This window comes from Doryrhamphus excisus, linkage group LG8, assembly GCF_037039965.1.
Source record: "Doryrhamphus excisus strain RoL-2023G ecotype Guam linkage group LG8, RoL_Dexc_Guam_v1.1, whole genome shotgun sequence".
Classification (NCBI taxonomy): domain Eukaryota; kingdom Metazoa; phylum Chordata; class Actinopteri; order Syngnathiformes; family Syngnathidae; genus Doryrhamphus; species Doryrhamphus excisus.
This window is the reverse complement of record NC_136364.1, coordinates 16817567-16844747: the sequence shown is the minus strand read 5'-3', so window position 1 is coordinate 16844747 and position 27181 is coordinate 16817567. Positions and strand designations below refer to the sequence as shown.

Sequence of the window (27181 nt, the reverse complement as noted above, 5' to 3'; positions counted from 1 at the left end):
GGCTTCATTGTGCGCTTGCTGTAGCAGCTTTCCCCTCACCATTCAGTGGTATTCATGTGACATACAAGGGTGTCGTTACACAGATGCAGGCAGCTGGATGCAGAGCGGATCTAATTCATTGCTGTTCCACGCTAACAGGATTGAGCGTTCCTGCAGATTGCCGTGTGCTCCCTGCGGCCTGTGAGTGGCACTCGGTGTAATGCACACAAGCAGGAACAGGACTAAGCGTTTCCTAGAATATACACATCCCGCCGGGATGGAGCGAAACGGACATCCGTGTACACAGATGACCTGTTTTGAGGGTGGTTGGACAAGGATGTGGTGTTCAATGGCCGCACAAGAAGGGATTTCTCCTACAGCCGAGAGCAACGTCTCCATAGAGTTAATGTCAGTCCAATAATGGCAGGTTTTGCTTCGCTTCTTACTCCATTTGCCTCTAGTCATTTTATTTTCACCGGGCTTTAGAGCTTTGTGGACTCAAACCAGTGGCGGTGATGCCAAATACCAAACAGGAAACTGTGGTGTGTCAAACACGGAGTGCTGTGTATGTGCTGGCCTCGTGAGCGAAGCAAACAGGAAGTGGTTTTGACGCCTTACTTTGGCTACGTCCATGTATGTTTGTACAGTACAGTGGAACCTGTAAGGATGAACTATAGGGGTGCTATTTCATGCCTAAAGGGCTCTAATGTAAAAAAAAAGTTATTTAGACAGTTGTAAACAGGCTTTCTATGCTCATTCATTCATTGATTTTCTACCGCTTATCCTCACAAGTGTGCTGGAGCCTATCCCAGCTGTCTTCGGGCGAGAACTGGACTGGTGGCCAGCCAATCACAGGGCACATATAGACAAACAACCATTCACACTCACATTCATACCTATGGACAATTTGGAGTCGCCAATTAAATTATGTGTATGCTATTATATCACCATATAATTTCCATGAGATTATAGCTACATAATGTCGCTCATTTAAAGGGTTGGATGAAAATAAGAGCGGAGGGTCGTCCACCCAACTTGTCAATCTTCCAGAATGCATCGCTCAGTGTGTGCTCTCACACAAACTTCCATAGCTGCCCTAGCAAGCGAAAAACAGATTGAGGTGACTATAGGGGTGCTATCACGTGGTCTCACAATTTGGAGTCGCCTATTAACCTAGCATGTTTTTGGAATGTGGGAGGAAACCGGAGTACCCGGAGAAAAGCCACGCATGCACCGGAGAATCGAACCCATGATCTTCCCAATCTCCTGACTGTGTGGCCAACATGCTAACCATGCGGCTTGTCTTTGGGAACAGTCACATTAAAAACATATCCCTTTCATTCATTATTAATATGTATTTATATGCATTTTGAATGATTTTTTCTTTTCTTTTTTTAATGGGAAAAATTTATTTGGTTCAACCATTCACACTCACATTCATACCTATGAACAATTTGAAGTCGACAATTAACCTAGCATGTTTTTGGAATGTGGGAGGATGGCCGAGGGTGGAATTGAACTCGGTTTTCCTACCTGTGAGGCTTGCACGCTAAGCACTCATCCGCCGTGCAGCCTGATTTCTATACTCTATGAACTAACTATAAAAATTTTTGATGTGTAAAGAAGGAATCCTACTTTGCGGAAATTCACTTATCATGGTTGGGTCCGGAAGCAATTAACCGCAGTAAGTGAGGATTATAACATCACTAAACAAACCTAGGATTAAGTACGATAAGCTCTACATAAGAAGTTACACACAAACACATACAGTATGTCCATGCAAAAAGTGATAAATGCAGTCCGACTATTCGCCTACTCGGCGTGTTTATGCGCTAACTCACATTTTGTTGAGGTGCCAGAACAACTGGCCAACATCTTCACTTCAATGGAAGCTTGCGAGAACAAGCCTGCTCAAATAATATTTAGAATTACTGACAGATAACCTACCACGAGTCGACCACACAGCTTGCGGCGCACCACTCTGGCTCACCTCTGTGAGCTTTATGGCCCAGAAAAAGTCCCTGCTATTTCCATTTACCTCCATTACCCGACAGGCTACTTTAAAAAAACAGCTTGAATTCCCTCAGCCATTCCTGTGGTGATTAGAACTCGATACGTCAAGGAAATTGTCTTCATTTGTGAAGTAGTGAAGTATAGTTTAACTTGGAAGCTGCCGCAATGTGCATGAGAAAATGGACTCAGGAGAGGGAATGGGGAATCGCCACAGCGGAAGATTTCAGGGTTGCTCAAAGTTGATCATAATTCAAAACCGGGTACTCCGGGTTCCTCCCACATTCCAAAAACATGCTAGGTTAATTGGCCACTCCAAATTGTCCATAGGTATGAATGTGAGTGTGAATGGTTGTTTGTCTATATGTGCCCTGTGATTGGCTGGCCACCAGTCCAGGGTGTACCCTGCCTCTCGCCCGAAGACAGCTGGCATAGGCTCCAGCACCCCCCACAACCCTCGTGAGGAAAAGTGGTAGAAAATGAATGAATGAATGTTCAAGACAACATTCTAACTACATTTATAGGTCAAAAAAGTGGAAAAAGGTCGCCTTTAAGGTGAATCATGGAACCAGCACTGCTAAAATGTTTTTTCCCCAGACAATGTTGACTGGGTGGTGCAGCCCTGCCAGTAGCAAATGTACTACTCTAAACTGGTTCAACTCAGATTGGACTGCGGGGTGTTTTCTCTTGTGGACTGGACAATGCCTTGCTTTATTTTTTTTGTCATAAATTGGTAATGGTAATGGTTTTATTTCATTTGAACATGCATCAGATTACAATTGAGTGCATCCCATAATCAGTTCACAGTTCCACATGTCCAAAAGGAGTAGGAAGAAGCAAAGCTTATTAAATGCTACCCCTCCATCTGGTACTTTTACAATCAGTAACTGTTACATTTGTTCACTTCCTGCTTTCCTAATATAATAATTGTATTATTTTTTTAATTAAATTATTACATTTATTACATTTAATTACAGGGCTCGACAATAACGATGTACCGATGGCCCGGGGCAAGTTAAAACAAAATTCGGGCAAGTAAATCTAATCAGTGATATTCCCGTCGGGCAAGTGCACTTTGGCATGCCATTACTGCCAAGAGTTTTTTTAAAGCGGTTCTTGTTGGGTGTTGGTAAAACACGGACTGCGTAATTCCGGTGGTAATTTGCAAAGCAATCCTTGCAATGGACCAATCAGAATCGTTTATTTAGACCGCGGTCCGTAATCCACAGTCCGCGTTTTACCCACACCCGTTGTTCGCGATCAACCAATCAGCGATCGTTTGACTACGAAAACATCCATCATGGCGTCGCTGCCAACATCGTCTAATTCTGAAGGAAACAGCAAAAAGTGATGAACCTCTATCGTTGCATGGTTTTTATTTCCAAGGCAGCATGAAAAACAACTTACTGGCCTGTTGCAGACTTAACTAACTAGCTGGGCGCACGGCAACCGAACTTCTCCTGACCGCGAGCTGAACATGACTGCCCCCCAGCGTCCATGCATGAAACTACAGCCCGGAATACAACACACACGCAACGCTACAGTATTATTTATTTTATTATTTTATTTATTTGAGATTCTCATGTGATGCCACAAAAAATTACATGATATCATTATGGCAGTCTTTTCATTTTACATGGGGCAAGTTCGGGCAAGTAGTTCTCACCTTAAGGATTCCCTATGGGCAAGTCATTTTGGTTTTTAATGTAGGTTGGTTTTTATTAATTTTTATAATTTTATTTTTTTTAATGTTTTTATTTTTTGTCCCGTACCAAAGTACGAGGTGATATGACCATACAATGACATAATGGGTACCATAGTAAGTGTCAATATAGTGATATATATAGCACATCATGACTGGTTCAGGACTCTTCATCCTTGTATTTAGCAAACATCAACTGCTTGTATTGTTTCTTGAATTGGCTCATCGTTGTGCATTGTTTGAGTTCCTTACTCAATCCATTCCATAGTTTGATTCCACATACTGAAATGCTATGGCTTTTTAACGTAGTCCTAGCATATAAGTGTTTCAAATGTAGTTCTTCCCTGAGATCATATTTCTCCTCTCTTGTAGAGAAGTATTGGATGACATTTTTAGCTAATTGGTTATTTTTTAGCCTTATGCATTATTTTAGCTGTTTGAAGATTAACTATATCAGTTAATGACGTCAAACTTGTGCAATTACTTGACTGTTTGCAAAAAAAAAAAGATTCAGTCAGCAATTTGAATTGGTTGCACAACAATGGAAATAAGACTGGATTATTCTGACACATAAACAACAAAAAAGAGGCATGAAGCCAAGAGTAATAATTTTCTTGTCCTCCACGGTCCATTCCACAAAATCTAAAAACTATCTAATTATTCATCCAAACATTACTACTTGACTTGGTGTCTTTTTACGAAGTGTTGCTAGCACAGCACATCCGAAAATGCACACACCGAAATGAATTCACAGTGCTGAGCCCTTCCCTTCCTGAGATCTTAATGATTAAATGAAGCCAAAAGATTGCTTGAGGTCCGCTGGCAGTCCATCTGTCTGGATCCTAAGTAGGAGATTAGAGGCTGCCTGCTTACTTTATACCGAGTCAGGACTTGTAATCATTGGATACAGCATCCACTCAGCATACGGTACTGTATGAGGCAATGTTTGGCCTGTTAAATGTCTATCCTTTATTAACAATAAAGTGAAACTAAAGTCAGTAGTTATATATCTAATGATTTAATAACACAAAACGGCAGCTTAATTGCTGCAATGTTGTGTTCTACTAAATGAGCCTTTAAAGTAGCGAAAAAATACATAAAGCAGTTAGTAATGATATTGTTGTTTGGATGCCAAAGAAAACTCTTAGCTTTCTTTTTATGATCTTTAATCAATCATTCTCAACATGACATCAGTTAAAAACTATCTACAACTAAAAAGGCATGTCTGTAGAGCGCAGATTGTTGGGTGTGCACAGTAGCGCAAAAGATTCCTGGCAACAAACAGTTGAAAACAAATTTATTCACAATGTTCCATGTCTGAAAGGAAATGTGCATCACATATCTAAAAATGTGGTTAGCGTGCAGGACTCACAGCTAGGAGACTCAAGTTCGATTCCCCCTACGGCTATCTATGTGTGGAGTTTGCATGTTCTCACCGTGCATGCGTGGTTTTTTTTCCGGGTACTCCGGTTTCCCCTCACATTCCAAAAATATGCTAGGTTAATTGGCGACTCCAAATTGTCCATAGGTATGAATGTGAGTGTGAATGGTTGTTTGTCTATATGTGCCCTGTGATTGGCTGGTGACCAGTGATAAGTGAATTTCCGTGAAGTAGGATTCAATGTTAATAAATACCATATTTTCATTGTTAGACCACAGAAAACCAGTTAATGACTTTCTAAATAGGATTTCTACCATTATTAGAGACCATGTGATAGCACCCCTATAGCCACCTCGATCTGTTTTTCGCTTGCTAGGGTAGCTATGGAAGTTTGTGTGAGAGCACACACTGAGCGATGCATTCTGGAAGATTGACAAGTTGGGTGGACGACCCTCCGCTCTTATTTTCATCCAACCCCTTTGAATGAGCGACATTATGTAGCTATAATCTCATGGAAATTATATGGTGATATAATAGCATACACATAATTTAATTGGCGACTACAAATTGTCCATAGGTATGAATGTGAGTGTGAATGGTTGTTTGTCTCTATGTGCCCTGTGATTGGCTGGTGACCAGTGATAAGTGAATTTCCGTGAAGTAGGATTCAATGTTAATAAATACCATATTTTCAATGTTAGACCACAGAAAACCAGTTAATGGCTTTCTAAATAGGATTTCTACCATTATTAGAGACCATGTGATAGCACCCCTATAGTCACCTCGATCTGTGCCCTGTGATTGGTTGGTGACCAGCCCAGGGTGTAGCCCGCTTCTCGCCCGAAGACAGCTGGGATAGGCTCCAGCACCGCCGCGACCCTCGTGAGGATAAGCGGTAGAAAATGAATGAATATCTAAAATGGCCAGCATTCACACTATACTCATTATTCAACATGTTTACCACTAACATTACTTCATAACGCCAAACTGAATTACTGAGTAAAATTCTGAATTTACACCAGAAGTTTTCATTATTTCTGCATTACACTTTTTTTTTACTAAAAAAAAAACTTGTGATGATGGAATGCTAATAAAATTTAAGGATCAGATCATCATTTCTTATTTCTATTACCATTATTTTCTATGGGGAACAAACACAGAAGAGACCAGAAACCTGGAACGGATTCATTTTCCACTGTACCGTGAAGTCACAGTGTGTTTGTGTGCAAGTCCATCCAGAAGTCAATTTCTGCACAAGAAAGTACCCCCCCCCCCCCCGAGAGACAGCTTTACATATACTTCACAGCATTGTGGGAGCTGATGAGGCGCACTGGGAGAGCAGCATTCCACAACATTGTGCTCACACATTTCCCATCACACATCATTTTTTTTGGTACTTCTTCCTCCCAAGCTAATGATTAAACGTTCAAATGTTCAGTGGGCTTTAATAGCTTATTTGAAGTGGATCTCTAGATATGTTTTTTTTTTTAGCTGTTAACAAATGAAACACATTGGAAGAGCCCGCCTCTCTTGGGCCTTGATGTACAATTACTGCAAGTCACTTTTTATTTGCACTGACGGAAAAAGGGCAATTTAATGCAATGAAGCACACATGGTTGAATAATTACACTCAAAGAATTACTGATGTGAGCTACTGACTGAGAAATCAGCTCCAAATGAAAAACCTCCGCCAAAAGGAATGCCAATGCATCACGAGCAATGTCAATCAAAACTAAGAATTATTATCTTTGCCAAGGCACACTTGTTGAGTGCTTTTATTGCATCTTGACAGATTGTGCAGGTGCAGCAGCATTTGCTTCTGTTCTCACGGGTCAATGATGACAACAGAAGGGCAATGGGGGTTAAAGGCTGGAAGTGGTGGGGCGGAGTTAAAGAAGATTATGGGGGCCCAACAATGGTCCCATTCCGTGTTGGACCCTGAGAAAGACTGCAGGAAGAGTGCCACAAATTTGGGGGAAAAAAAAATAAAAAATCACACAGATTGTAAAAATCACACTCCTGCTCAGAGCAGGAATAAACAGCAGAAGAAACCTGCAAAATTATCAAATCTGCTTTTGAATGAATTGCAAATTTTGCATCATTCTGACCGTATTGATTGCTGGATGGAGATCTTCCGTGTCTGCAGCGGCTGCTTTTGGCAGGCCCGTATGACCAATGTGACGCTCATCTGGGAAATATCTGCAAGTTGTTGCCGAGACAGCCCGACTACAGCGTGTCCGTAAATGCAATTATCAAAAAAAAGCGCTCTCAAGCTTTAACTCTAAATAACAAACCTGACATTCTTATTTATGATGATTAAAAAAAATACATGATCCTAAAATCTCACTAACTACATACTGTAACTGAGGATCAACTTCCTGTGTACTTTCATTAGACTGCCTCTTATCCTTCCGACCAGACAATTGTGCTCAATTGAGTTCTTTGCCTGCAAACTGCAAAGCTAATGACTACTTCAGGCAACCATCCCTGATTTAGCTGTAAAGATTTCTTCAATAGCTTGGTTTGGGTAAGTCTCAAATATCTGACTGCTGCTTCCCGCTCTTCTGCCTATCACAGAATAAAAGGCACACAAAATATTCGACCGTTAGACGGAAACCTGACAGTCTATTTGCCATTTTCTCCTCTCTGCTGTTTAAAGGGACAAACTGCTATAGGGTTGAAGAGTCAATTCACATCTCACGTTACGCAGAAATCTTAATGTTTTCCAACTTGTACCAGCATCCTGTAGATCCTTAAAAAGGTAGCTTGCTAAAAAGATGTATTTTTGATATATAAAATACATCCTTTGAAATTCTTTGAACAGACTAAAGGGAACAGCTGCACACCAACACTGTTGACTAAATGGGCATGCGGCAGCAATTATTTCCGTCGTCATGCTGGCGTCCGCGTACAGCTGCTCGTTCTTCACAAAAAACCAGGAAGTCTCCATGATGTCTCTCAGTCATCGGCTGGCTTCAGTGCCAAGCAACATGAAACTACATCACAAAAATGCCAAAGAACGTCAGCGTGTTTCTTCTTAAGAGTTCATAAGGATACATCAAGGACGAAATGGGTCACTTGGTAGAGTGTTCAAACCCACCATATTAGTGATGTGCGGATTGAAATTGAAATATTCACACCTCTGATAACTGATCTTTATTCTCAAATCCAAATATTAATACTGCAATACTTCCGTCAGTTGAGGTAATATATGCAGTATCAAGTCGTTGATCTCGCTGCCACTTTGTCTCTTTGGAAACATCCATCCATCCATTTTCTATGCCGCTTATCCTCATTAGGATCACAAGGGTATGCTGGAGCCTATCCCAGCTGTCTTCGGACAAGAGGCGGGGTACACCCCCGACAGGTGGCCAGCCAATCACAGGGCACATATAGACAAAACAACCATTCACACTCACATTCATACCTATGGACAATTTGGAGTCGCCAATTAACCTAGCATGTTTTTGGAATGTGGGAGGAAACCGGAGTACCCGAAAAAAAAAAGAACCCACGCATGCACGGGGAGAACATGCTAACTCCACTGGAATTGAACTCGGGTTTTCTAGCTTTGAGGCCTGCGTGCTAACCACTTGGTCGCCGTGCAAAAAGTGCATCCATTCATTCATTCATTTTCTACCGCTTATCCTCACGAGGGTCGCAAGGGTATGCTGGAGCCTATCCCAGCTGTCTTCGGACGAGAGGCGGGGTACACCCTGGACTGGTGGCCAGCCAATCACAGGGCACATATAGACAAACAACCATTCACACTCACATTCATACCTATGGACAATTTGGAGTCGCCAATTAACCTAGCATGTTTTTGGAATGTGGGAGGAAACTGGAGTACCCGGAGAAAACCCACGCATGCACGGGGAGAACATGCAATGTCCAAGTGGAGAATCGAACCCAGATCTTCCCAATCTCCTGACTGTGTGGCCAACATGGTAACTAACCATGTGGCTTGTCTTTGGGAAGTCACATTAAAAAAACATATCCCTTTCATCCATCATTAATATTTATTTATATGCATTTCTGGAACATTTGAATGATTTTTCTTTTCTTTTTTAATGTGAAAATTTTATTTGGTTAGCACCCGTTTTGGTTAGAGTCAGACCTTCTGAAACGGATTAATGGTGCTAACCAAGTTTATAGGTCATACCGAAGCTACAGGCTAAATTTCATCCAAATCCAGTCCTATTTTTCACAATTGCATAACATACTCACATTGCGGCTTATGATCTCGATGCAAAGTTAATCAATATGGTCGTCAGTCATCGCCAGATTGAGCCATGTTGGTCACAAACACACACACAAAGGAGTTGTCTACAGGTAGAACATTTGTTGAACATCAAAGCTTCACATCAAAAAGTCTCGTAAATGCACAAAGGCTGCAAATCCAAGATAAAAGATGCCTTCATGTTTTTTCATCAATGCTCTTCAGTGAAGAGAAGAAACAAAGAAGACGGAACGTTTTTTCCATGGAAAGCCTAATTAAAATAGTCTTCTTAACTTTCAAGGTCAATAACCCTTGAAGATCAACTGAGAAAATGTGTTTTACAGACAAAAAAAATCAGCTTCAAATACATATCCAGAAGATTCTGTTTAATATAGTTCTATCGGAGAAAAGGCAGTGTAGGATTATTACCCAATATCCCATGGAAGTGTGTGCGGTACACCAATCTGGCCGGTGAGCAGCTGCCAATGACATGTAATCTGCTATCTAAGTCCATGAACTCAACATAAACTTTCCTCCATTTGGTGGAAATATCCAACTATTTAAGTTGGCTCAGCTCTCAGATTCCAAAATCTGCAAATGAAGGCTAAAATACCCTGAAAGTTATGTACATACAGTGAAGAAAATAAGTATTTGAACACCCTGCTATTTTGCTATTTCTCCCACTTAGAAATCATGGAGGGGTCTGAAATTTTCATCGTAGGTGCATGTCCACTGTGAGAGAGATAAACTAAAAAGAAAAATCCAGAAATCACAATGCATGATTTTTTAACAATTTATTTGTGTGATACAGCTGCAAATAAGTATTTGAACACCTGTGTATCATCTAGAATTCTGACCCTGAAAGACCTGTTAGTCTGCCCATTAGAAGTCCACCTGCACTCCATGTATCATCCTGAATCAGATGCACCTGTTTGAGGTCGTTAGCTGCATAAAGACACCTGTCCACCCCATACAATCAGTAAGACTTTAACTTGTAACATGGCGAAGACCAAAGAGCTTTCCAAAGACACCAGAGACAAAATTGTACACCTCCACAAGGCTGGAAAGGGCTACGGAGCAATTACCAAGCAGCTTGGTGAAAAAAGGTCCACTGTTGGAGGTATCATTAGAAAATGGAAGAAGCTAAACATGACGGTCAATCTCAATCGGAGTGGAGCCCCATGCAAGATATCACCTCGTGGGGTCTCAATGATTCTAAGAAAGGTGAGGAATCAGCCCAGAACTACACGACAGGACTTGGTCAATGACCTGAAAAGAGCTGGGACCACCGTTTCCAAGGTTACTGTAGGTAATACACTAAGACGTCATGATGTGAAATCATGCATGGCACGAAAGGTTCCCCTGCTTAAACCAGCACATGTCAAGGCCCGTCTTAAGTTTGCATATGACCATTTGGATGATACAGAGGAGTCATGGGAGAAAGTTTTATGGTCAGATGAGACCAAAATAGAACTTTTTGGTCATAATTCCAATAAGCGTGTTTGGAGGAAGAAGAATGAAGAGTACAATCCGAAGAACACCATCCCTACTGTGAAGCATGGGGGTGGTAGCATCATGCTTTGGGGGTGTTTTTCTGCACATGGGACAGGACGAGTGCACTGCATTAAAGAGAGGATGACTGGGGCCGTGTATTGTGAGATTTTGGGGAACAACCTCCTTCCCTCTGTCAGAGCATTGAAGATGGGTCGTGGCTGGGTCTTCCAACACGACAACGACCCGAAGCACACAGCCAGGAAAACCAAGGAGTGGCTCCGTAAGAAGCATATCAAGGTTCTAGCATGGCCCAGCCAGTCTCCAGACCTGAACCCAATCGAAAATCTTTGGAGGGAGCTCAAACTCCGTGTTTCTCAGCGACAGCCCAGAAACCTGACTGATCTAGAGAAGATCTGTGTGGAGGAGTGGGCCAAGATCCCTCCTGCAGTGTGTGCAAACCTGGTGAAAAACTACAGGAAATGTTTGACCTCTGTAATAGCAAACAAAGGCTACTGTACCAAATATTAACATTCATTTTCTCAGGTGTTCAAATACTTATTTGCAGCTGTATCACACAAATAAATTGTTAAAAAATCATGCATTGTGATTTCTGGATTTTTCTTTTTAGTTTATCTCTCTCACAGTGGACATGCACCTACGATGAAAATTTCAGACCCCTCCATGATTTCTAAGTGGGAGAAATAGCAAAATAGCAGGGTGTTCAAATACTTATTTTCTTCACTGTAAGTCAACCTAGAAGCAATAACTGGCGGTTGGATGTGTCAGTACTATGGGAGGAATGAGAGTATAATAGTACTTTGAAAGCATACTTTAACTCGACCAACGGAAGAAGCTCTGGGAGCGTCTTTGTTATTACTATTATTATTATTATTTCTATTAAGAGGATGTCTTCCTTTCCCTACACTAAGAGCAAACACCTGTAGCAACAAAGCAGCAACAGGAAGTGAAGAAGATGCCTTTGTGTGTTCTTTAAAGAATACATCCTACATAGTATATCTTTGTTACCGACCAAAAGCACAATGATAGATAAAATCTGTAAAATAACATTCCTCACATGAAACATTTTCATGCTTCATTGAGTTTTTTTTTTTTCCTCCGTTTCGGTTAATCCTCTTTATTCCTGCCAAGGGATTAAGTGCGCAAGAGCATTTGGCTGTGAATACAACAAAACGGAAAATGTTTTAACAAGATGAAGTCTCTCTGGTCACGAAGGAGGGTTTTATCAACCACCCCTGGACGGGGTGAGAGCACGCATGCTGCTACCAAAACTGGCTAAGGCATCAATGTAGATTAGATTGGTACTCAAACCCTTAGTTATACTGGTTTAAAAAAAACATGTTTGATATTATGGTTCAGGAGATTTATACAGGAAAACTAGAAGGTATTTCCAAAAATGAAAAGTGAAAAAGTGAGTCAGAGCTTTTTTTCCCGCCACTCACACACACACACCAGTGACCTGGAGAAGTGTCTCAAATGTTGAGTATGTTAGAAAATGACAGAGGAGAATACCCATTCATTCATTTTCTACCACTAGCACTGGTGCTGGAGCCTACCCCAGCTGTCTCCTGGCGAGAGGCGAGGTGCACGCTGGTGGCCAGCCAATCACAGGGCACATATAGACAAACAACCATTCACACTCACATTCATACCTACGGACAATTTGGAGTCGCCAATTAACCTAGCTTAACTTTTTGGAATGTGGGAGGAAACCGGAGTCCCGGAGAAAACTACGGAGAGAACATGGAAACCGAGGGTGGAATTAAACTGGGGTCTCCTGGCTGTGAGGCCTGCGCGCTAACCACCAATGATGGTCAATGAAGCAAAGCCATCAACAAGTTATTTGATTGACATTGAAAGTTTAATTAATTTTGACTTTGATTTAATTGAATATTCAATATTTTAATATTCAATTAGAAAATATTGACATCTCTTGAAAAATATAATCATCTTATAGTCGAGTCCTTACTGTATATAATTGGGATCACAATGAAATGAACACAAGGGGCTTAATTTTAAATTAAATAAAACTCAATCGGTTTCTTTGAAAAAATAATATTAAACAATAATTTAACAAGTGTCTGTAATAAGTTTCATATTAGAAAGTAGTATTCTGGATCAGCAATCAACAACAATTTTGTTTGATTTGTTATATTTACGGTTATAACAAATAAAACAATCATGAATGCATGCAAATGTTGAGACTAGTTAAGACAATAGTTGTAAGAAAAAAATGTCTGGAAATAATGTAGTTTGTGTGACAAATGTGTGAGTCCAATACTGAAAAAAAAGAAGCCATTTGTGTGTGTGCGTATGTGTGTCAGTAATCTCTTTGTTGGACCCGCCGTCCCTAATTGCCTTGACACTTGTGTGCGAGGGTGACTCTCAGTCCTCAGAAAGAGGATGAGACCTCTTGTGCTCCTTACAACAGGCTTAAGCTGATAAAAGCCATTCATGCAACATGGCTGTCAGATCGGCGTTCAGTGCTCAACAGATTGAGCGAGAAAAGACCAATCAAAACGGCGATTAGCCCCCCAACGTGATGGCGAAGTAAAGCCACAGTGCAGCCTAGGCAGGGGGGTCCTCTCTAAAGATTTGTCAGCATTTTTCGTCTCACTTTAACTTTAAAATGCTGTTTAATTAAAATACACGACATATGAAAAATACAATTAAAAAATTAAAAATACAACTTTTAAAAATATGCTTAAAATGCAACATTGCTATTGCAACATTCAGTCTGACTCGAGGTGTCATCTTAAAAACAACGTTGAACTCATCATCACACAGCAATCTAACACTCAAAAAGTGCCTACGAAATATAAATTACATAGATTTATAAATTATATACATTTGAGTGTTAAGTTGCTGTGTGATGAATTTAAGTATTGTTCTTTTAAGTAAGTGTTCTTATCAAAATGAAAATGAAACAGTCAGATTGTTATATTGCTGTGTATAATGACCTGCGATTTGCAGGAGGTCGTTATTGATAAGTTTGTTGTGAGTGCACTGATAGCTCGTGATTGGACACTGCCAAAAAAACGAGCTACTATTTCCTCACTGACTCGTGAGCAAGAGGATCTATTATGTGGATTGTTCAGCCCTTTGCAAGAGTTGTGGACTCCTATAGAGCAGCTACACACAATAACCAACACAGAAAGTTTTCTAGATCTTCCAGAATCTGCACCTATTCCAGCTGTATTTCTTTAGTTTACTAAAATCAAGTGGTCAGAACCATCCCAAACTTCTTGTAGGGCTCATTTCATAGACCTCATTATCTGATTAACGAGAATACAACATTCATGTGTGACAGATGCTTTAACAAAGCTAACACGCTAGTTTGATCATCGACTGAAATTGTTGTCTGCTATTAGTTGACATAAATAGAAATTCCAAAACATAAATCTGAACAATGGACAATGTTTTGTTAGAGCTGCATGCAACACCATGATTTGTTCACCACATCAGCTTGCCCACCATTGACCCCCGAGTAATAGCCCCCGGTGTGTTCCAGACATCACGTGACACACACACACACACACACACAGGAAAAATTTGCATGCATCCATTTTGTGCAAGGAGATAGTGTGCAATTACCTTGGAAGTGTTTTGCTATATAGGTGTCAAATAAGACGGGCACGGTTATCTCATACAACATAGCTGCAGATGCTGCCAGGTATTAGATTAATACTCTAAATAGAGTCATATTAAATGAGGTGCATTCAAGTATGCAGGCTTGTATGCAATCTCCTAGGGGGATGGGGGGTGGAATGTGGTGTACCTGGAAACGATTCCAAGTGACTGTGTGGTTATTATAAAACAATAATAAGCAAGCAAAATGCTATCATCTGCTTTTTACACGATTTTTTTTTTTGTGCCACATTCTCAAAACGCAAAAGCAAAAATGACTGCCGATGTAGCATGTGAATTAGCAAGGACAGGGATAGAGCTATTTTTGGATTTTGATATCATCCATTTTCCTGATGAAAAACAGCTGTGTGATTCTATGAGAACATGAGGAGTACACACCTCAAAAGCACAAAAACAGTTCAGATGGAAATGTTCAGATTATTGACATAAAAAAATTTAATGCAATGAATTTAAAAAATGTTGATTTCATTTTGCATTATAAATAAATGGCGGCATGGAAGTTAAAAAATATATTATTAATTATAACCTGTAATCCCTCTTTTATCACGATTAATTCAGACAGGTGAGACAGACCTGTCAGTGACAAGTGAATTCTCTAAAATTGAAGAGTATAAAAAAGGTGTTTTCAGCCTGATAAATACATGTTTTAACATTATTAGAGCCCTCTGGATATGAAATAACAGCAATATAGTCAACTTTACATTCATATTACCCCATATAGTAATCACTTCATACATAAAACTTATGCTTGAGTGTGTTGCAATAAATCTGCTCTGGATGTGTGGACAGGAAGTGACATCAGGAGTTGAGTTTTAGCCTGATTACGGGCAATAGCAGCATGTGTTATTACTATGATTATTATTTTATTGTGCCTGTTGTGAGATTATTCAAAACTGCAATAGTCTGTTGTATGTTTCACCAACTTACACCAAGTGACCATTGTAAAATACACCACAATGTCACAATTTGCATTTGTCCTCTTAATGTCTTATGGAAAACTAAATATATCACTAAAATTTCCATACTTGTTTAACTAATAGGCCATATTAAAGTAAAATCTGGTCTCACAAGATGCAACATCATTAGCTCCTAAGATCATATTTTCAAATTTTGGGAAAAAAAACAAACAGTAATTTTTTTTTGCTCAAAAGTTCAGCACTTCCGAGTTCAGAGCTAGCAAGATGGCGTCTCTGCTAGCTAATTGTTTTTCATGCCTCACTTGAGGCCAAAAAGCCCACTAGAGCGGAACCTTTTTATAAATTCATACTTTTACCCCAAGGGAGTGGCTATTTTATTATTTTTCCCTCTCTGCCTTGAGCAAGTGACCTACATGTTTGGTTTACACATCAACATGCATCATGTACACGAGACAAAGACACATATGTTAGCATGCTAGCAAATGGCCGTGTATAGTCATCTGCACATGTGTGGAAAGTTTATTCACAAACCTTTTTAAAAATTCATACTTTGAACCCAAGAGAGTGGCTATTTTATTATTTTTCCTCTCTGCCTTGAGCGAGTGACCTACATGTTTGATTTACACATCACCGTGCATACATGAGATAAAAAGACAAATGTTAGCATGCTAGCAAATGGCCGTGTATAGTCTTATGCACATCTGCACATGTGTGGAAACTTTATTCACAAATACACAACATGTTTATTCTATGAATACATTTCCAGACAGAAATCCGATCATGACGATGATGAGGTGGAGGTAGAGGAAATGGAAAATGATAAAGAGCCTGGGAAAGGCAACAAAAGGAAGAGACAAGATAACGCTTGAATGGCAGGATGCCCTAGGGGTGATTCTACTGTTATTATGTTGGAGGGGGGCTGCCTGGGCGCTGCGGCATCGTAGGGCAATTAGGGACCTCAGAATATACTTGGGGGTTGGTCCACCACACATGTCAACAAGATGTCCATCAAATGTTCTCAGGGGAAGGACATTATGAGAGAAACAGAATTCAACTACCATCACTTTTATTTCCATAGAAAGACAATTGCTTTAAAGCCATTTCCGTGGAAATGGCATGCTGGACTTTACGGCGAGCTGGTTGAGCCCAACCACTAATGACATCATAGACGGGCAACGTAACCTGGTGACTTCTGGTTCTGGTTGCCATTTTGTTCAGAACATATTAAGAATTCATCAGCATTTTTCGTCTCACTTTAACTTTAAAATGTTGTTTAATTAAAATACAACACATGAAAAATACAATTAAAAATACAACTATCTTTAAAATAATGCTAACATTGCTATTGTAACATTCAGTCTGACTCAAGGTGTCGTCTTACAAACAACGTTTGAACTCATCATCACACAGCAATCTAACACTCAAAAGGCGCCTAGGAAATATAAATTACATAGATTTATAAATTACATACATTTGAGTGTTAAGTTGCTGTGTGATGATTTTTTTTTATTAGTCATGTGTTCTTAGCAAAATGAAACCGAAACCGATGTGGGTGGATGGATGGATGGTAGCTAGATAGATAGATTTCCTTTATTGTCATTGCACAATATCACAGCAGTGAAATTGCCAACGAAATGTCATTGCCTGGCTCACATATAATAATAAATAATAATAATAATGTGTTGAATAAATAGATGACATCAAATATGAACAACAATGTACAGCGTAAACAGTAAACATCCAGTAGTTTGGACTCACGCAGTTTACCAACACGATAATTTGATCATTTTGACGGCCTCGACATAACGACATGTGTCTGACTGTTTGATTTCCTCCTGTCGCTCAACCAAACAGGCTGGATCTCAAAATGGTTCACTCCGTACGTCTGTGCGTGTTGATGCTATAGCGAAAACTTGTCATCAATATTGTTTGATTATTTTTGGCCAAGCAGTGAGAGAGTGGCGAGTGGGAGGTGAGCATAAAATGCCACAAAATAATCGACAGGAAATATTAAAGAAATATAAATATTAAATTGTCTAAGGAAGGCCCCCTATGCTGCACTTTATATCGATCATTTGTTACTGCATGCGGTTGTTGCATCAGTGACAGTGACATAAAATAGGACAAATAACCAAAAGCTACATTCTGAGCAATTATGACGAGTAAAATTGTGGTACAATAAATACTGTAAACTTTCGTCATGGTGTTTGATTTAATCGAGTGACTCTCGTTTGATTTATGACCTTGTGCGACTTGCTGCTGGGTAATTACTTTCCTCTTGGAAAAAAAAAACTATTTGAGGCAATACTACAATTGCTAGTCGATGAAGTCTGTTTCATAAGTTAAGCATAACAGGAATGCATATAATATGAGTCCTGAAATCAAACTCCAAAGCACATAATTATAGTTATTCCACACAAATGGTCTTGGAAGAGTTCACGTTCTATCCACTCCTATTCTGATGTACAATGGCCAAGATTCAGCAATCTTTTCATCATATTGATATTGTGACTGAAGCCCTCCTTAGAACCTCTCTGGAGGCCCCATGGCACCATGCGGGCCTCTGGTACACCCCCACTGGCTACAGACTCAGATGGGATGTTCGAACAAGAGCGCTTTTCTCTTGGTGCGATGTCATCCTCGGCTCGTATGAAAGCACCAACTGGAGCAGCCGCTCTGCCAGCAGCAGAGCCTCAGCTTGTTCAAATTACCCCTCCTTTAACTTTACTCAAGTTGGGGCTTTCACATGGAATTGGCTGCAGTCTCCGATTGATTTATATGCAACACTCTGGCTGAATGAGCCTATGGAAGACAGTGCCAGCCAGACGAGAGTAGCCAGACAGCTGGCCACCACTGACAATGTGCCATTTGCTCGGAACGCATACACCAGGGGTCTCAAACACACGGCCCGCGGGCTAAATGTGGGCCGCAGGACACTAGTTTGAGGCCCCCGCCTTGATATGAAAGTTTAATGTTAGTACGGCCCGCGCAAGTTTGATATGGATGCTGTATGGTATCATGTACACAGAAAAAAATATTACATTTGATTAATGTTCATGTTAAAGGTTAAATAACTGTTAATAGTTATCCTCCCTATCCGTGTGGAAGTGGTAAGTTTTTGGCTATTTAAGTTTAAAGGAAATAACTTGGAGGCTACCGTTTAGGTCGCTAGCTCTCTAGTTTGCGAGTTAGCATGTGTCTCAAGACACTGCAGTTGCGCAATATGTTGTAAATAAAAAGAGTATAAATGTGACTATAGTCGTGTTTTGTCATGTCTACGGGGCTCTAATAATGCTTTGTTAATTTTAATCTGAAAAAAAAAATTGTCTACCCACCAACTATATGTGGTTTCTTAAGTTTTTATTATTTGCCGTTTTATTATTATTATTATATTTATTTATTACTGATTGATTGATTTTCTTTATTCTTGATTTGTTTATTTATTTTTCATCTTATTTTGTGCAGAAAAATAAAAATGAAGATATTTGAGAACAGTGGAATGTTTTATCAGAGCTTTTATTGTAGAAAATTGGAACCAAAGCGAAGTTTTTTAAATTTTTTTGTTTTTAATAAATGCGTTTTTTTTGTTTTTTTTTTGGAAAACCTGATGCGGCCCAGTCTCACCCAGACCCTAGCTCCAGTGACCCCCAGGTAAATTGAGTTTGAGACCCCTGACATACACTATTAACAATATTGTTCTGATGCAGGGCTCCAGGCTGGAAGTAAATGGTCATATTTTGCAAATAAAATATGAGAAATTGCCAATTAATTTTTCATCTACTCGTGCATGTGCGGCCAGATGAACGTACGTGTCTCGTATGGAGTTGACAATGTCCCTTATTACTGTGAGAATGAAAAATAGACAAAGTCTATTGATCCTGGCCTGTTGTTTGACTGTTCCACCATCTTTGTTTACACATTTTGCTTGGCTCTATCATCTATATATATATATATTATTTTTTTAACCACTGACATTTTGTCTTTAAAACAAACAAGAATAACCTGAATAACATGAATAACCTTGCTCTCTTTTCACCATTCTAATAACATCTTGTCTTCAAAACAATAGTTGTACATAAACAACATACAAAAACACAGCGTCATAACAGCGAGCTAGTGGATGGACCCTGCTTTAAGTTCAACGCTGTGTTCTTCAAAACATCAAAATATTCACACATCCAACACTTTTTGGGATAAACTATAACAGACAAGTGAAACAACAGCGACCTCCGACCTCACGCATCAACATATTGAAGAAAAGAAGCAGAAGAACAGCAGCTGTTATAACTGCTAATGCGGATTCAACTATATTTTATTCTAGTATGCCTATTGGCCACATAAATGTAGTTTTTTTAAAGTCAAATGATACACAACATGTTGGCACTTAATTTGGATTTAACTTGCAGACATTCCGCCAAGCTAATTATCCTTTCTTGACAAAAATGACTTCATGTTTTCCTGCAGGGGGAAAGGCCTGGATAACCACTGCGCTGAAAGAAAAACAATAAAATAAAAAGGACAGCTTCCAGGGGTGGGGGGTGTGGGGGGGAGATACTAAGGGCAAGGGCCCACAGGGAAGAGGAAGAAGGATGTGCTTTATAGTGCGAGATTCCAAAAGGGGGTGGCATTGCGCTAAAAAAAAAAACAACAGAAAGACACAATGGAAGATTAATTGCCTTGCTCCAGCAAAGACAAAAAGAAACAGGGAGGAGGCCTGAGGTGGTCACATGACCACTAGGTCAACACAACCACTGACTGCCTGGATTAAGAACACAGTACACTAACTTGAAAACACCAAAAGGTCTTCCTTAGAGATTTTATCTTAGGAATGACTAAATATGGACATTTTGGACACATATAATGTATACTGTGTATTCTGCTCTGCTAATATTTATTTCAGGGAAATAATATTTTTAATGAAATGCTTTTTTTTTGGACGAATCTCATAACAGTAAAGTATAGAAAACTACATATATAAAAAGGTGTTACGTTGAAATGCTGCAAAATTATGATTTGCACAAAGATGCACTGCATGCTTACTGGGGATGTCACATTTATAAAATATCGCTGCTGACGTTACACAATGAAATGTAAAAAAAAACCCAAAAACCCACACAAGTAAAAAATCCAGGCCTCTTTAAAAGTGCATTTCTCGAATCTCGCAGGAAACTGACCAGCAACAACAACAACAGCCATGACAATGGCTCCTCTGTCAATAACACACATATTCGCCAATAACTCAATAACAAAAGCACAATGGTGGTCCATACAACAAAATGAGACCGAGACTTAACATGGCAACATTGCTGCTTCACACCAATGCTGGACTTCTGGAAAACACACACTGTTTATTTAAAAAAATGTATTGTTATTGTTTCGCCTGCACAAAGAGCAGTAAGATGCTGCTTCGCCATTATGTAAAGCTTGAGAAAAATATATATTCCTACACAAATACACCCGATGACATATGAAAAATAAGGAAAAAGCACATTCCAAATTATATTACACTTCTTTCTAATGGAATTAACATTTTGACATTATTGATTTGATGAAAAAGTGTATGTACTGTTTCAGTAATAGGGCCCAATGCCTTTTTGTCTCTTAAAAATAATATTGTTACAGTGTGTGCAAGTAAACTGCCATATGAAATGGAAAAAAATAGAATAAAATGTAGCAAATATGATTTCAGAGTGTGCTTCTTCTCAGAAAATATAATAAAAATAACATTTAAATTAGGATTAATTAACTAAATGGCTGCTATACTATTATCCATTACCTTGTATTGTTTTGTTGTTTTTTTTTTTACCAGTGTTTAGTGAAAAGTGAAGTAGTGGACACAAGTTAATATAGATTTGTTTACATTGTACCAATAGATGTTAAATGGGGACAAATGAGGAGCTCTGATATGTTCTCAATCAAATGGAATACATGGAAAATAAAAGTAAAAATAAAAATGAGAGTAAATGTGGTCCAAAAGAAACCACCTGTGCCCTTTATTTAAGGGAAATATAACATAACTCATAAATGATCCCTAAAGAATAATGCACATGTCTTCTTACCTTTTTGTGTCTGTCTTTAAAGGGCAAGGCTGGCCACGGCATCTCCTGCAAAAAGTCCTGCCAGTGTTTCTGGTCCTGGTCCGAGGAGACGAAGACCACCTCCAGTTTGTCCCTATGTTCCGAAGTCTTTTTGAACCTGCTATAGAACTCGCACAGACTGGCGTTGAACTGCTTACAAGGCGCGTTCATGCTACAACCGAAGAAGAGGCCGACCAGTGTCACTTTGGCCCCCAGCGCTTGCACGTCCACCTCGGCTTTCTCGCGGTTGACGAGCCGCTCCCCGAGCACGTTCAGTAGAAGCTCCGACATATCGGCAGAGGAGGTACCGTGTTTCCTCGGCCCAAGTCGCTCGCTTCGGTCAGGCAGGAAGGAATTCACTTGCCCCCGGGGTGTGAGTCTTGGGGTGTTCTTTTTTTCTGGAGGTGAGCTCCGGGCCCCTGCGAGCGAGGCGTCGCGGTGTATCTCCCCCCGCCTGTGAGTACTCCTCTGTGGGCACAGTGCAGGAATGTGCCGCACTTAAAAGGAGACTGACTGCAACTGAGGGCGCGCCGCCTTCTCATTAACACTTCCTATCATGTGTATCTCCATAATAAAAGCACGTCACGCATTATGCACCAAGTATATATATAGTATACTGTATATATACTACAATTGCAACTTACGTTATTTTTTACATACACGTCCCATTCTTGGTGATAATAGCCACAATAAAATCTTACTTTTTTAACATCAGACTTGTAGTGTTGTCCTCAATGTCTGGCTTGAATGTGTATATATATTAAAAATTCTATAGGATTTAGAAAAATATATTTTAAAATGAAAAGAGGTTAATGTATACTGTGTACCACTGATACAGTATCGTACTCTTCTCACGGGGATATATCGCCGACTAGTGTTCACAAATGGTAATGACATATACAAATAATTCTGGCAAGTAAAATGCATTTCATTTAAAATTTATTTTTTTTATTTGTTTACATTTTAGTCACAATAAAAATCATTTTGATTCATTTTTTTGCATTTGTTTGCAATATACTAATATTATTGACTCATTTCAACTTTTTAAAATTATATTGATCTATGTTCATATTGCAATTAGGGAAGTTGCACAACATAAAGCAATCTATAATAATAATTGAGTAGAAAAGAAAGCTATAATGAATGTGTTGGTCTTTGATTTGGACATCATCTTTATAATGCTTTATACAAATGTTCAACAATTCTGTAAAAATACCCAAATTAGTAGCTTGTAATGGGGTTGCATGATTATCTTTCCATAATGCTTTATTGCCCCCTAGTGTTCATTACAAAACTGATAGCTACAATCATAACTTTAAAGGCGCCTGCAAGGCATCAACATAGATGATACATATAGAAAAAACATTACAATATGATTAAATAGACTGAAATTATGAAATGAGTGCTGTTCCGGATGTTGGAGTGATGTTCCGGACTTATTAGGAAAAAGTTGGTTGTTGACGAATGAGGCACATCTTCTCTCTTTCAGTCTTCGGTAAACATCATCCTCATCAGCTCTGCTTTGAAGCATTCCTCTTCCACCAACTTTTGCGGCTGGAAAATAACACAAAAATACATATAATAATAAAGTTGATTATGTCATGCTATTCTGTGTTAATTTTTTTTTTTTTAAAGTTCATACTGTGCCATATCGCAGGAGCGTTGGCACCCCGGTCAGCTTCAGCGTCTTCTTAAAGTCATTGTTTGGATCCTTCCAACTGCATCAAAAATGAAGAATTAGCAACACTGTACATGTATGCATGCAAACATAAATACTGGATATGCCAGATCAATAAGAAAATATATTATTTTTTTCTTATTTCCTCGATTCTACAATCAAAAATTGTAAATATATCAATATTATATGAAATATATCAATATTATATTGGGTAACACAAAAGTAAAGGGGACTATAGTGTTATGTCATGTCTACAGGGTTCTTATAATGTTAAAAAAAACTTATTTAGAAGATTGTGAACAGGTTTTCTATGCCATAACTATAAAATATTTCATTTATAAAGAATTCCTACTCCATTAATCCACTTATCACGGTCAGGCATTGAAATAAACAAAGGGCTACTGCACAAGAAATACATATGAGGTAATTGTCAAAATACTAATCTAGTAATCAGAGATTTGCTTGTGATTATAATTTAAAGAATTTATAATAATTAATAATATATAATAATATAAGAATTAATTTTATTTAATGTAATTTAACACACTTCATATGCCACAAGCCAAAGCGGCTGCAGTAACTAAAGGTGGTGCTTAAAGCAAAAAATAAACGAGGGACTACTGCACAAGAAATACGTATGAGGTAATTGTCAAAATACAAATCTAGTAATCAGAGATTTGCTTGTGATTGTAATTTAATTAATTTATAATAATTAATAATATATAATACCTAATATATAATTAATAATAGAATAATATATAACAATATAATAATTAATTTAATTTAATGTAATTTAACACACTTCATATGCCACAAACCAAAACGGCTGCAGTTAACTAAAGGTGGTGCTTAAAGCAAAAAATAAAATAAAAATGGAGGTGGAATTCGGTATAAAACATTTGCAAACTGACCTAAAAAGTAATAAAAAACCAAAATACTTACTAGCTCCTCTCACCAACTTGACAGTAGATGAAGACCGAGCCCTGAGGGAGGTGACTCATTTCTCCTCTTACAATGGGCTCGGCTAAAAAGAAGGAAGATGTGCTGTTAATGAAAGAAACCGTTATATAACCTAACACTATAATGTAGATAATTAAAAACGACACCAAGGTAATTAAACCTAAGTGTCTTTTTTCATTTTGCAACTCGTGACCAAAAAAAAATAAAAGGGAACAAAAATGAAGTAAGCATGTGTTTTTAGAAACACGTTACCTGTCACACAATCTGGACACCAGCTCTTCCCTTGTTCGTCTTTATCACCAGAGAAATAGGCAAATATGTCCTTCCCCTTCCTCTCTGACACGGCCTGGCAGAATTCAGTGTAGCCACGCACGTTTACTTCTTCGTAGTGAGCCATGATTCCAGTCGTGGCAGACCGGAGAAGCTGCAAGTTGGTATATTTGTGAGGAAAACGTGAAGAAGTTCCTGCAGTGTCAGAATGAAACCTTGGGGAAACATGTGACACGAGCACTTCCGGTGTGTGTCCCGTTTAATAATTAATGATGTTCACAACGTATTGTTATAGACATAAAAAACTCTAAGTGTATTTTTGTTATGAGAATAGCAATATAATTTTAATATGTAATTAATTTGTGTGTTTACGAGTATGTACAGATTTATGAGTTAGACACTGCCTTGTTGATTTTTGATCTCTTTCGCTTTCCGTACTTGTTGTTGTCATGGCGGCGACGGTTTAAACTTACGGGTAGTGAGCAACCATGTACATAAACGTAGCTTTTTTAAAGAATGTACCACCAGTTTAGTAAACGATATATGGATATTAGCCATTTAAAATACGTATTTATTTGCTTTTCAAGCATTTGATGGGCGCAGCTTCAATACAACGGCTTTGTTAGCTCTTCCGTACTTTGTGGCTAATTTGGTCATTTTTGCTGTGATTAGTGTGTTTTTTTTTAAATTAGGTGCCATGATTTCCATTGGACAACAAACTAATGAGAAGGAGTGGGTTGTTTTACCTTCATCCACTCATAGCAGCGGTTATTTATCCACTGGGACCTCCCAAACTCAGGTAAACGATGACTTCTTAACATGTTTTGTGTTGTCAACTTAGCCATTGCAAGCACTTGAATTGATACATTTATTCCCCTCTGACGTTGTTCTTTAATTTTTGCTATTTCGATCATGCATTTCTTAATTTTGTTGTTGAGGTTAATAGATATTAATGATATACACTTTATGGAATGGCCTTTATTGTCATTATACAAGATGTACAACGAGATTGGAGAGCTTCTCCTTTCAGTGCAGTAGTCAAGTAAAAAAAAAGTATATAAAAGTAGAGTTAAAAAGACAATTTAACAAGATATATACAAGATATCCAAAATATACACATAGTATTGCACAGGAGCATATGCAGGAGCAGACATATTGCAGATATATTAATTTTAGTGCAATGGTAAATGGGTCATAGTGCAAATAATGACTGGTGTACACAGATGAGTAAAGTCACATATGAGTGTATTGTATTGGGTTGTTAAATAAAATAAATATGATTGAGGTAGTAACAGAGGCAGTGATGGAAATATTACACATTTGCATTATGCTAATGACCGGGTACGTTGTATGTCTGAGTTCAGGGTGGTGATGGCTCTTGGGAAGAAGCTGTTTCTCAGTCTGCTTGTTTTTGTTTAAATCTTAATGCAAAATTTAAGTAGGATACAAGCTTGAATACTATATATCTTTAAAAATGCTTAGGAAACATGTGTTTGCTCAAATCCTCAGCACCAGGTACTTATTTGAAGTAAAGCAACCATTAAATGTCAATATACATACACAACAGACAATTATCTTGTTACTCATATGTGTTTCCAGCTATCCAAGTAAAATTTTTATTGTATTGTCCCTTGAGAAGATATATTGTAATAAAAATGGTTGATGAAATTTGAGGGTTCTACTCACTTCCACAACAAATCATAAAAACTAATCATGTTCCGTTTATACAGCTGTTGTTCAATGAAGCTGTCCCAGCCAGCGTCAACAACCGTGCCACCGTTGTGGGTCCACCGTCTCCCATTGTTATCGAAAAGCTGATTCCCCTGTCAGGGGAGCAGGAGAAGGGAGACAGCATCAAAAGCTTGCTCAGCTTCAGCAGTCTGTCTGAAGAGAAGCTACAAGCTGCTGTAAATCTGGCCAAGAGAGACCTGAGAAGACGTCGGTTCAATACCATGTGCAAATCCCCTGCGGACATATCTATATCGGACACAATTGATGTGGCCCTACCTCAGGTAATTGGTGTGGATATGCATGTTTTTTTATTTTTTAGAACCAATGACTTTGTCCCATAAAGACTTACCGGTTTTCTTCTCATAGGAGATTACAACCAGTCTGAGTCTGAAGGAGAGACTGACCCGACCTGCATCCAAACGTCCAGTAGACACAACCAGGAAGTGTCCCATTGCTTCCAAGCCTAGTAGCCGCTTGCTACCCTCGTCAAGACATCCTGTCTGTACCCCAATGGGAGGGGCAGACCAACACGTTGTCTTAAGACAGGAGATCCGCATGCTTCAAAATGAGCTGGAACATCTAAAAAAGGTAAAGAAAGGACTTCATATTTGTTTCAATCACAACTGCTTCGTCTCATTAGTATGGTGTATTGATTATGCTGTAATATTTACAGTTTTCAATCATGTTAGGTCAGTTGGAGAGTCTCTTGGCGAGTCATTCCATTAACTATTGTTGTTGTCTTGTGATTTACTGGCAACCTGTCAGCTGGGATAGGCTCCAGCTTACACGTGAACAACATAATAAGTAGAAAATGAATGAATGAATTTCCTTCTATATAGGGCAGGGACACCAATGTAAATCGAAAGGAGAGAGTAAACCTACTTGCAGCCAGACAACCACAGGGCACGCCAAAGAAGCCTTCCAGGTCTTTTGGAGGCCACCCCCATTCAGTGAGGCCTCCTCTCCAGAAGCAAAAGGAAGCTGCACACCAGCAGAATATCCACAGACAGGAGCTCTTCGCTCTGCACACTGAGCTGGAACACTCAGAGAGCGCATACAAACAGGCACTTAAAAAAACTTTGTTTCCTTTTGCATTA

The 27181-nt window shown here is 39.0% G+C and overlaps 2 protein-coding genes across 2 annotated transcripts in view; both read right to left on the bottom strand.

Moving 5' to 3' along the window:
- Positions 1 to 21953, bottom strand: part of nxn (nucleoredoxin) — a 52783-nt gene extending 30830 nt beyond the window's left edge. The window contains exon 1 of the mRNA XM_058080445.2: positions 21428 to 21953. Coding sequence (XP_057936428.1) covers positions 21428 to 21736 — 309 coding nt within the window. The 5' untranslated portion in view covers positions 21737 to 21953. The remainder of the gene's footprint in view (positions 1 to 21427) is intronic.
- A 410-nt stretch (positions 21954 to 22363) lies between these two features.
- On the bottom strand, positions 22364 to 24588 carry txndc17 (thioredoxin domain containing 17). Its single transcript, XM_058080446.2, has 4 exons — positions 24336 to 24588; positions 24066 to 24147; positions 23088 to 23163; positions 22364 to 22999 (listed from the first exon to the last, which is right to left on the bottom strand). The coding sequence occupies exons 1-4, from the start codon at positions 24478 to 24480 to the stop codon at positions 22931 to 22933; spliced, it is 372 nt and encodes a 123-aa protein (XP_057936429.2). The 5' UTR covers positions 24481 to 24588; the 3' UTR covers positions 22364 to 22930.
- Positions 24589 to 27181: the final 2593 nt, after the last annotated feature.

Excerpts from the sequence above, each read along its gene's own strand:
- txndc17 (XM_058080446.2), bottom strand. The coding sequence starts at position 24,480 with ATGGCTCACTACGAAGAAGTAAACGTGCGTGGCTACACTGAATTCTGC. Across the intron at positions 23,164-24,065 it reads CAAGTTGGTGAGAGGAGCTA|TTGGAAGGATCCAAACAATG; the intron begins GTAAGTATTTTG and ends TTTTTGATGCAG. Across the intron at positions 23,000-23,087 it reads CGCTCCTGCGATATGGCACA|CCGCAAAAGTTGGTGGAAGA; the intron begins GTATGAACTTTA and ends GTTATTTTCCAG.